This window comes from Oryx dammah, unplaced genomic scaffold (genome assembly GCF_014754425.2).
Source record: "Oryx dammah isolate SB20612 unplaced genomic scaffold, SCBI_Odam_1.1 HiC_scaffold_11058, whole genome shotgun sequence".
NCBI lineage: Eukaryota > Metazoa > Chordata > Mammalia > Artiodactyla > Bovidae > Oryx > Oryx dammah.
Genome location: NW_024080452.1, coordinates 2,268,645 through 2,281,059, shown reverse-complemented (window position 1 = coordinate 2,281,059; position 12,415 = coordinate 2,268,645). Strand labels below are relative to the sequence as shown.

The window sequence follows — 12,415 nt, the reverse complement described above, 5'->3', positions numbered from 1 at the left end:
CTAAGTAATTTCTCCATTTACTCAGTGGAAAACTTGATATTCTGACAAAACAGATTCTGCTTTGATTTGCTATTCTTTTTCAAAAGAGATTTTTTTCTAACATTTGCTAGCATATTTAGGCAAAATGTGGTCCCTCTCTTCAGAAATCAGTCTGGGTTACAAAGTCATTTTTTTAGCCATTCAACAAATAGTTGAGTACTGTGTATAGACTGCTATACCAGATTTCAAAGTTAGGAAATGCAAAAGACAGTTTCTTGCCCTTTCTACTGGGAGACACCAACTTGCAAACAAAGTAATTAAAAGAATAAAATGTGTCTTCTTATGTAATGAATTAACTGTGTGAGCTTTCAGGGCTGTTTTCTTTCTGTAACATAGAATGGCCCTAGGGGAGTGCATCCTAACTTTTAATATGAACAGGACTCATCTGGGTTCTGTTTTGGCAGATCTGAGGTGGGGCATTCATAACTAGCTCTTAGTCTGTGCGAAAAGTACTGGTACATCCACCACATGTAAAAATATATATATTTTAAAAGACAGCTTGATTGAGATATATAGTTCACATACCAAACAATTAACACATTTGAAATGTATAATTCAGTAGTTTTCAGAGTTGTACAGCCATTACCACAAGTGTATAACATTCTCATCATTTCCAAAAGAAAACCCTTACCTTTTAGCCTTCACCAACTTTATCTCCTTGCCCCAGAGCCTGGTAGCTACCAGTCTGCTTGTTCTGTTTGAATAAATATGCCTATTATGGACATTTCATATAAATGGAAGTATACACTGCAGTCTTTTGTGTCTTGCCTCTTTTAGTTAACATAATGTTTTCATGGTTCATTATGTTGTAGCGTGTATCAGTACATCACTGCTTTTTATTGTGAAATAATAGTATTTTGTTGTATGACTGTATTACACTATTATGAATCTATTTACATTTAAAGAATTACTGGTAGAGAACAACTTTTTTGTGCCATTTTGCTATTTGTTTTCTATGTGTGCTCTATTTTTTATGTTTCTGATTTTCTCCAGTCTCCCCTTTTTAAAATGCTTGATTCACTTTAAAATTTCTTATTTATTTATTTAGCTGTATCAGGTCTTAGTTGCACTGCAGCATGGGGGCTTCTCTCTAGTTCTGGCGTGTCAGCTTCAGAGCACATGGGCTCAATATTTGCTGTGGGCCACTCACTAGTTGCAGTGTGTGGACTCAGTTGCCCCGTGGCATGTGGGATCTTACTTCCCTTATCAGGGACTGAACCCGTGCCCCATGCACTGGAAGGCAGATCTTACCACTGGACCACCAGGAAAGTCCCTGACGCGTTGATTCATTTCATTCAGTCACTTATTTTACTTAAACACACAGCATTCTTTATTGTGAATTTCAAATAGCAAATCGGTTTCCATTGATTTTGGGGGGCTCTTAATTGAAGTAAAATTTGTATATAATGTTTTTTAAGTTTCAGCTGTATATCATTATAATTTGATATCTGTATATACTACAAAATGATCACCACAAAAGGTCTAGTTACCATCCATTACCATACAGTTGACCCTTTCATCCCTTTTGCCCACTCTCAAACCTCCTTTCCTTCTGTTGACCACCAGTCTGTTCTCTGTGAGTTTGAATTTATTTTATTTATTTTAGTGTGTGTGTTAGGTTTCATATATGAGTGAAATAATATGCTATTTGTCTGTTTCTGTCTTATTTCACTTAATACTCTCAGAGATGATATGCATTATTGCAAATGGCAAATTTCATTTATTTTTATGGCTGACCTAGTATTCCATTGTGTGTGTATATGTATGTGTGTGATCATTTTTATCCACTTATCTATCAGTGGATGCTTAATTTTGTTTCCATGTCTTGGCTATTGTAAATAATGATGTAGGAAACACATATGGGTGCATATATCTTTTCAAATTAATGTCTTTTGTATTCTTTGGATAAATACCAAATACAGAATAGTTGAGTTTATGTGGTAATTCTATTCTGAATTTTTGAGAAATCTTCATACTGTTTTCCATAGTGCCTGTACCAATTTACATTCCTACCAATAGTGTATGAGGGTTCCTTTTTCTCCCAAATCCTTGTCAAGGCTTGTTATTTTTTGTCCTTTTGATAATAGGCATTCTTATAGGTGTGAGGTGATATCTCATTGAGGTTTTGATTTGCATTTCCCTAACAATTATTGAAAAAGCTGGCTTGAAACTCAGCATTAAAAAAACTAAGATCATGACATCCAGTCTCATCAATTCATGGCAAATAGAAGGGGAAAAAGTGGAAACAGTGACAGATTTTATTTTCTTGGGCTCCAAAATCATTGCAGACAGTGACCACAGCCATAAAATTAAAAGATGCTTGCTCCTTGAAAGGAAAGCTATGACAAACCTAGACAGCTTATTAAAAAGCAGAGAACTCACTTTGCTGGAAGGTCCATATAGTCAAAGCTGTGATTTTTTTTTAGTAGTCATGTATGGATATGAGAGTTGGACCATAAAGAAGGCTGAGCACCGAAGGATTGATGCCTTTGAACTATGGTGCTGGAGAAAACTCTTGAGAGTCCCTTGGATTGCAAAGAGATCCAACCAGTCAATCCTAAAGGAAATCAACCCTTAATATTCATTGGAAGGACTGAAGCTGAAACTCCAATACTTTGGCCACCTGATGCAGAGAGTCGACTTATTGGAAAATACCCTGATACTGGGAAAGATTGAAGGCAAACGGAGAAGGGGGTGCCAGAGGATGAGATGGTTAGATAGCATCACCGACTCTATGGCCATGAGTTTGAGCAAACTCTGGGAGAGTGAAGGACAGGGAAGCCTGGTGTGCTGCAGTTGATGGGGTTACAAAGAGTCAGACTGGACTTAGCGATGGGACAACAGCAGCAGTTAGTGGTGATGATCTTTTCATATGCCTGTTGGCCACCAGTATGTCTTCTTTGGGAGATTGTGTATTCAGATCCTTTGCTCATTTATTTTTTACTTTTGTTGTTATTATTTTTACTGAAATCTTTATTTCTTCACATGGCTTTAAAGTATTTTATTTTATAAATTCTTTCATTTTATTTGGAAGGACTCAGTATTTCTTGTTGACATTTCTATTAGTGATGAATTGTCTTAGCTATTTAAAAAATAAGACTATCTTAATTTTCATTTTTGAAAGATAATTTTGCTGGATATATAATTCTGTTTGATTTTTTCCCCCCTCAGTGCTTTAAATATGTCATTTTACTGGTCCTAGCCTCCATGGTTTCTGATAAGAGATGGGATATTAATCTTATTGAGAGTTCATTGTACATGTTGAATTGCTTTGTTGTTGCTGTTTTCAAGATTCTGTCTTTGTCTTTCAGCAGTTTGGTTATAAAATCTCTCAGTATAGATGTCTTTGAGTTTATCCTGTTTGGCGTGTATTTGTCTTCTTTGATGTGTAAATTCCTGTCTTTCATTCCATTTAGGAAGTTTTCATCTAATATTTCTTCAGATATTCTTTCTGCTCATTTCTAGGTTCCACTCCCCCTTCTTTTGGGACTCTTATAATGCTGAAATTGGTATGATTGATAGTTTTCCACAGATAGTTACGCTCTGATCATTTTCCTTCATTTTCTTTCTCTGCCTTTCAGACTGGTTAATTTCAATTGTCCTATCTTCAGATTTGCTCATTTCACCCCCCTCCCCCACCACCTTGTTCAGATCTGCTGCTGAGCCCTTCTAGTGAAATTTTCATTTATTATACTTTTCAGTATCAGGATTTCTTATTTTGACCACACCACACTGCTTGTGGGATCTTAGTTCCCTGACCAGGGATAGGCCCCTGGCAGTAGAGGTACAGAGTCCTAACCATCAGGTCACCAAGGAATTCCTAGATTTCTTTCTTCTTTCTCTATTGATATTCTCTTTTTGTTCATTAATTGCTTTTCTGATTTATTTTAATACTTCATCCATGGTTTCCTTTTTGAGCACATTTAAGACAGTTGACTTAAGGTTTTTCTAGTAAGTCTAATGTCTGGCCTGCCTCAGGGATAGTTTCTGTCAATTTAGTATTTCCTGTGAAAGGGCCATACTTTCCTATTTCTTTGTATTTATAATTATTTGTTGAAAAGTAGGTATTTGGGGTATTATGATGTCGTAACTCTGTACATCAGATTTGCTCCTTCCTTAGGGTTTGTTTTTGGTTGTTGAGGGCTGCAGCAGTCCAGTTTGTTTAGTGACTTTTCCAAATTGTTTTTACAAAGACAAGATTCCTTGTTTTTTGTGGCCCTGAAGTTTCTGTTTTATTATCTTTAGAGTCAGTCTTATCATCTGAAGCCAAAAAACCGGGAGTAGGAGAGGGGAGTGCCACTCTCCTGCTCTTTCCAGCTTTTCTCTGAGTTGGGGCACTTCTTCATCACTGAGCTAGGCTGCCTATCACTCTGCCTTCACACACCTTCACTTCTTACTGTGTCAGACTCACATCTGTAGGGTCCTCTCAGGTCTTTTCTGAACTTGCTTCTGATTCTGGACATTACACTCTGGTATACGTGGTGGCCCTTCCAAGCCTTTATTTCTTCAAAGAACTTCCACCTTACTCTCTTCCTTTTCAGGCTTTGGGTTTGTCTGCAATTTTGCCGTGTTCTATCCTTTTCCTGCTAGTACGTATGTTTAATCTTCAGGCAAATACCTGGAAAGCCACTCTAGCTGGAGTTAGGATGTGAAATAAAGATCAGCGTCGGTACCAGTCCTTCAGGGAACTGCCGGACAGGTCAGAACACACAACTTACAGTATATTAGGAAGGAGTGAAGTGAAGCCGCTCAGTCGTGTTCGACTCTTTGCGACCCCATGGACTGTAGCCCACCAGGCTTCTCCATCCATGGAATTTTCTAGGCATGAGTACCGGAGTGGGTTGCCATTTCCTTCTCCAGAGGATCTTCCCGACCCGGGGATCGAACCCGGGTCTCCCACATTGCAGGCAGATGCTTTACCGTCTGAGCTACCAGGGAGTCCCATGTTAGGAACAGGAGTGGAGGGACTGATTGAGAGCCCTGCTCTACTATTGTCTATGATGTTATTCATGAATTATAAGTATTTATATTGACTTCAGTGTATTTTTTTGGGAGGTGTTTTGATAAATTGATTTCAGCATGTTGCCCTTCCATATTGTGATTTGTCACTGAAACTTTGCTTTTAAATTTCTGAATTGTTAAACTTACATGCACACTTGTAAAAAAGAGCAGTTTGTTTACAAACATATTAAGAGATTTTAAACTAGCTGTCAAAAGAAATTAAGTTAGAATGTTGGAAAAGGTATATGGTTTATTTGTGGAATGTGGAAACATGCATATTCGCTAAAAGCTGTTTGATGTAATCATGTGTGTTTGAGTTTGGAAAAGATGTATTTTTCTTTAATAGTATTATCATACAACTGAGAAAACCAGTCCGTATGTAGAGCAATAAGAGTGTTGGTTCTCTAAGACTTATTATTTAAACTGAAGCTCTGCTTAGTGTTTTGTTGTCTTCTTTTTATAGTTCAGTTGTTAAATAGCATAGTGAGCTGAAGAATACTATTCATTTTAAAATGCTGAAGAGAAAGAGTTTCTTTTTTCCTCATTCAGTTCAGTTCAGTTGCTCAGTCATGTCTGACTCTTTGTGACCTCTCACTAAGTCACTAGAATTTAAAAAGATTATATGGGTAGGTTAGAAGTGAAACTTAGTGTCCTTGTTTGAGCTTCCCTTGTAGCTCAGTCGGTAAAGAATCTGCCTGCAGTGCAGGAGACCTGGGTTCAACCCCTGGGTTGGGAAGATCCCCTGGAGAAGGAAATGGCAACCCACTCCAGTATCCTTGCCTGGAAAATCTTATGGACAGAGGAGCCTGGTGGACTGCAGTCCATGGGGTCCCAAACAGTTTGGCACGACCAAGTGACTAACACTAACACTGACTAACTTTAAGATTCTTATTTTACGTTGGTGGGAAAGGACTATTGCAAAAATAGGTTCCCTTTTAAAATTTTGTTCTTTTTAATAGTCTTAGTGAAATATCCTATAAATCATTGTTAACTGAATTTAAATTATTGCCTTTAAATTATTAGCAACTTGATCAAGTTGAATCTGTACTCTTAAGTCAAAGTTTGCAAGCATTTACCATAGGATCAAATTCATTTCTTGTAATACTTGGGTAGGTGGACTTTGATTAATAAGCTAGAGCTCATGAAGAATTTTTAATTATATTTCCTTCATTTGAATAAACGGTAAGAGGAATCTTAATTTTTGACAGCATAAGTAAGAAATTTTATCATGATCAGGCAGTTGCAGATGACTATTTTGAAAAATACCTTTCTGAGGAAAGAAACCCATTTCCAATTGCTTTTAATTCTGAACTCAAGGTAATTAACCTAGCAGCATACAGGACACCAAGATGTGCTTTAGTTGAAGAACTTATTTGTGGCTAGCAGTTGTACTGCATTAATGAATTTTTTTTTAAGCAGTCACGTTTTGCTTTCCAGGAAATCTTTGTTACTTTAGTTAGCATTTACCTTCTTTCTCCCTAATGTTTTATAGGAATAATCTTGATACTTTTATCAACCATTTTAATTCTGTAGATGTTATTCAGATTGTGGATTATGTATGCACCTTGGTTCTTTTTTACAGTCTGCCTTTTGAACTGTGTTGGGTCTTAATTTACATCTCCACCATAGTGCCTGAGGAAGCGTAATCAGTTTCCCTTTTAACAACTCTTCTGAAGGTGTTTGGAGCTGGCTATTTCTTTGATTTCATTTTATCTTAACTTTCATGAATGCATTGGTTAAATGACTCCGATACGTTTCTTTTCAGATGAATTAAATTGTGACTTTGTTAAACTGTAATAATTAGGCTTGCCTGCCTTATTAAGTACTACCCTTCTTAGAAATGATTGCCTTCCCCTCATTCTTTCAAAACTGTTTTCTGTGAAAAGCAGTTGAGAGACTTATTGGTGACTCACAATCACCATTAAGAAAAAGTACCTTGTCACTTAGAAGATATTCTCGTTCAGCAGACAGTTGAGAGTTATGCTATATTGTATGATTTAGACAAATTTCATTGATATTGTTAATATTTTAAGTTTTACAAATGTATAATTATATAAGAAAAAAGATAATATATTGTTAATATTTTAAGTTTTACAAATGTATAATTATATAAGAAAAAAAATAAGGGCCCAAAGCTCCCTTCTCTTCCACATTAGTTTGTATACTAAGACAGGGCTGTTGTATAAAAAATTACATGGCCTCTTTTCTGTAGAGAAATCTGAATTAAAATTCTTACTCTCTTAAATGATTATTGCAATGCAAAGGCTGACACAGTGTCAGACTTTATTTTTTTGGGCTCCAAAATCACTGCAGATGGTGACTGCAGCCATGAAATTAAAAGATGCTTACTCCTTGGAAGGAAAGTTATGACCAACCTAGATAGCATATTCAAAAGCAGGGACATTACTTTGCCAACAAAGGTCCATCTAGTCAAGGCTATGGTTTTTCCTGTGGTCATGTATGGATGTGAGATTTGGACTGTGAAGAAGGCTGAGCACTGAAGAATTGATGCTTTTGAACTGTGGTGTTGGAGAAGACTCTTGAGAGTCCCTTGGACTGCAAGGAGATCCAACCAGTCTATTCTAAAGGAGATCAGTCCTGGGTGTTCTTTGGAAGGAATGATTCTAAAGCTGAAACTCCAGTACTTTGGCCACCTCATACGAAGAGTTGACTCATTGGAAAAGACTCTGATGCTAGGAGGGATTGGGGGCAGGAGAAGGGGACGACAGAGGATGAGGTGGCTGGATGGCATCACCGACTCGATGGACATGAATTTGAGTCAACTCTGGGAGTTGGTGATGGATAGGGAGGCCTGGCGTGCTGTGATTCATGGGGTCGCAAAGAGTCAGACACCACTGAGCAACTGAACTGAACTGAACTGAAGGCTGACACAGAAGAGCTGGGTCCCTCACATAGTAAAGCCATGCTTCCTGCCTCTTTAAAAATACAAATTATTGTCCCTACAGACACCCACCTAATGCTGGCATTTATTCTTGTTTAAGATTTACATTTAAAGTAAAAAGTCTTCACTGGAAAAATGTAAATTTCACTTTTCTCACAGAGAAAGGAGTTCTTTCTATAACTTGTATACAAGTTTCTGTTTCTTATTAAGTTTTTCTAATTAAAAGCTCAGAAAATTACAAGCATTAATGATTTTAGTAACAAGCATTAATGAGGAGCTTGCTAAACAAAGAAAACTTTTAATTTTGATTTGGGATTTAGAAAAATAGGAGTTAATTTGTCAGTGTTCAAGTTTCATCTTCACAGCTTACTAGCTGTATGATGTTGGAGGAGGCCTTACTCCTTCAACAAGTCTGAAAAATAGGGATACTACGACATTGGAAGGCCTGATGCTAAAGCTGAAACTCCAATACTTTCGCCACCTGATGCAAAGAACCAGTCCATTGGAAAAGACCCTGAAGGCGGGAGGAGAAGGGGACGACAGAGGATGAGATAGTTGAATGACATCACCGACACGATGGACATGAGTTTGAGTAGGCTCTGGGAGTTGGTGACGGACAGGGAAGCCTGGTGTGCTACAGTCCATGGGGTTGCAAAGAGTTGGACACGACTGAGCAGTTGAACTGAACTACTCGCTCTTGCCTTTTGGAGTTGCTAGTAGCTGAGTAACTGTTTGTAGTTTATTTGGTATAAGTATGTTGCTTGGTGCCTACCAGAGAGTGAGCAACAAAGTGTCGGCTGACTGTTTTTAGTGTCAGTATCATCTTTGAAGGAAAAAACCTAACTTTTTTCTTGGCGTCTTAGTCGCTCAGTTGTGTCTGACTCTGACCCCATGGACCTTAACCGGCCAGGCTCCTTTGTCCATGGGATTCTTCAACCAAGAGTGCTGGAGTGGGCTGCCATGTCCTCCTCCAGGAGATCTTCCCGACCCGGGACTGAACTCCTGTCTCTCACTTCTCCTGCTTGGCAGGTGGGTTCTTTACCATTAGTGCCACCTGGGCACCTATACTTTTTTCTTACTTATTAATAAAATGTGAAAAATCAGACAGTCCTAAGATGAATTTGGGAAGAAAAGTCAAATAAATGTGTTCTTTTAATTTAAAAAATAAAAATAAAAAGTCCATTACCTTTTAGCATGGCAGGTGTTTTTTTTTATTTGTAGTTGAGGTGAAGTAATGAACTCAGATTTGGGGCTTCCCTGGTGGCTCAGATGGAAAGAATATGCCTGCAATTCAAGAGACCTGAGTTTGATCCCTGGGTCAGGAAGATCCCCTGGAGAAGGAAATTAGGGCTCTGCCAAAGGCCCATCTGCTTTGAGAGCTTTTCTCTCTCTAAAGTGTCACTCTCCATTTTTACCACGTTATTTCCCCCTACTGTCAGGCATTATATTATATATACCCTTGTTTATTTTTTCAAATCGTTTTCCCATTAGATTAAAAGCTGAGGACAGGACCTTTGTTTTGTTTACATGCTGATTCCCATTGGATGTGATATAGTATAGGGCCTGGGACATTATAAGCATTAGTAAATAACTTTTTAAATGAATAAGTCAAAGTTTTATTATGTAGGTGGGAGGAAATAATCCATAAACTCAATTTTTAATAATTATTTTTCATGAGATTTTTTTAAGTTATTAGTGCTCATAACAAAATGACTCATTTAAAAAGATGAGATTTATTCCCCTTCCCCACCCTCTGAGAAAAGAAAAAACACAGGATTTAAATTCAGAATGGGCTTCCCAGGGGACTCAGTGGTAAAGAATCTGTGTGCCAGTGCAGGAGTTGAAAGAGGCGTAGGTTTGATCCCTGGGTTGGGAAGATCCCCTGGAGTAGGAAATAACAAATGGGAAAATTTCACGGGCAGAGGAGCCTGGCAGACTATAGTCCATAGGATTGCAGAGAGTCGGACACGATTGAGCACACAAATTTAGAGTACTTTGTACATAGTATGAATTGTCAATCAGGAGGCCTGATTCAGAACACCAGCTCAGTTGATAATAGCAGTGAGACTGCACAGTCATCTGATTGCTCTGGATTCATTTTCTTGTTTTCTTTCTTGGATTTAACTCAGTGTCTGGTACATAGTTAAGGTAGTCAGTAAATGTTGGTTGGGTGAATGAATGAGTAAAGTCATGAACCAGGTTGTAGTTTTCTGGAAGTTGTCCTACTGATCCTTGAACAAGAGCTTCTGGAAAATAGATAGAGATGTTTGCTGCTACTGTTGCTGCTAAGTCGCTTCAGTCGTGTCTGACTCTGTGTGACCCCATAGATGGCAGCCCACCAGGCTCCTCCGTCCCTCGGATTCTCCAGGCAAGAATACTGGAGTGGGTTGCCATTTCCTTCTCCACCAGAGATGTTTGGGAAACACTGTTCTATTGATTCTCAGCTTGAGCTTGCATCAGAATTATGTGGAGGGCTTGTAAAGGCAGTCTGTTAGGTTCGCTCTCCCAACTCTCTGCGGTAGGGCAGTAAATGTCTTAATAAGCTCTGAGGTGTTAGAGGTGTTGCTGGTTCTGCTAAGGTCACTCTTCCACAATTCCTGCTACATCTGTATTCCTTTTGAGGTGATTGACACTGATACAGTGCAAGTTTTGAGAAACGGTACCGTAGGGGAAGCTGTTTACCTCTTAATACAGTGTTTCTAAAACTTACTTAACCATAGTACTCCTCCCTTGTGTGTATGTGTAAATATGTGTGTGTTGGTTTAATCAGTGATCATCTGTCTATAACATTATACACTATGCCTATTAATATCCTTGGAATTATTCTTCTGTGGGCCATACTCATAAACAGAGCCAGGTCACATCTGCAGTATTTTCCACATATAAAATGATGTTTGTGTTTTTCATGCTTGGGTAGGTGAATTCTTAATTGTGTTAGAAGTGAAGCCCTCAGTATTGAACCCTATTGCAGAATTGGATGATGATATGATATTCATGATCTATTTGGAAACATTTATGTGCATTTTTGATTCTTGCTGACATAAATTTAAAATAAATATTAGGGGTGTATAGCAAGAATTCATGAAAATTAAACCCAAATTATGAAAGTATTTATTTCTTTGTACCTTTTATACCTTTTTAGTTATATTTTTCTTCTGTTACAGTTGGTTTAAGCCTGCCAAATCCATTTTCAGGACTTTAGGATATGGCAAAATTAGGAAATAATTTTAGAAAACTCATGAGGGTTGAGTCTTCTCTAGATAGAGATTGTTTTAGCTAGTGTCTCCTTATCCCTACTTGTATTTTGAAGTTCAGGCTAATTTTGTCTCATGGGTCTGTCAACCTTGCAAGTCAGATTTTTTTGACTTAGCTTCATTTTTAAATATGATTGTTGAATAATGTATATGGTAAAAGTTTTGGCTAATTTGTAATGGGGAGGATATTTGCAGAAGAAATGGTGATTACAGACTCCTTAGATTTTAATTTTAGCAGAAAGAGTTTTCAGACTTGAACTGACTAGAGTGCTTTATGTTCCCCAAGGCTGTGGATCTTTCTGTTGATGAGTCCAGCTTGACAGGAGAGACAACACCTTGTTCTAAGGTGACAGCTCCTCAGCCTGCTGCTACTAATGGAGATCTTGCATCAAGAAGTAACATTGCCTTCATGGGAACACTGGTCAGATGTGGCAAAGCAAAGGTAAATTTCCGTTCTTGTTTTGAAGATAACAGTTCCTTCATTTTCAGCCATTTTCTCAGTTCTTTTTTTGGCTAATTTTATGTGGATCTTTAAAAAACATACAAGGAAGAGATAGCAGAATTGAACATAGTCCTTGGCAGCTCTTTGTGCAACTAAAGGTAAGCTGTGTCCCTGAGATAAAATACAACCATAGTTCTTTTATTTACCAGGCAATTTTTTTTTTTTTTTTTTTTTTTAAGATAGAAACAGTGGCTTGTGGATATGTTCACCATTGGTTGAATAAAATTTCAATTTAGTTGATATGGTACTAGCTATAATATTGTGACTGTATATAACTCAGCTACTAATTGATTTCAGATATTGTATTTACTGGATTCTGTGTTGTGCTGTGGTTTGTCGCTCAGTTGTGTCTGACTCTTTGTGACCCCATGGACTATAGCCCGCCAGGCTTCTCTCTCAGTGGGGATTCTCCAGGCAGGAATACTGGAGCTGGTTGCCATGCCCTCCTTCGGAGGATCTTCCCAACTCAGGGGTTGAACCCAGGTCTGCTGCACTGCAGGCAGATCCTTTACCAGCTGGGCCAGCCTATCCCTCCTCCAGGGAATCTTCCCAACCTGGAATCTAACTGGGGTCTCTTGTGTTAAAGGCAGATTTTTCACCAGCTGAGCTACTAGAGAAGCCCTTACTGGATTCTAATGTTACACAAATATAAAAGGCATTATTCAGTAGTATTTGGTGGGGAAACTACATTAAATGTCTGAGTAATAAGAAAGGTTC

At 38.0% G+C, this 12,415-nt stretch overlaps 1 protein-coding gene across 2 annotated transcripts in view; it reads left to right on the top strand.

Annotated features, from left to right (window-relative positions):
- LOC120860386 (calcium-transporting ATPase type 2C member 1-like) overlaps nucleotides 1-12,415 on the top strand; it is a 126,239-nt gene that overhangs the window by 68,753 nt on the left and 45,071 nt on the right. For both annotated transcript variants that reach the window (XM_040236187.1, XM_040236186.1), the window contains one exon: nucleotides 11,483-11,638. In XM_040236187.1, the coding sequence (XP_040092121.1) occupies nucleotides 11,483-11,638 (156 nt within the window). The remainder of the gene's footprint in view (nucleotides 1-11,482; nucleotides 11,639-12,415) is intronic.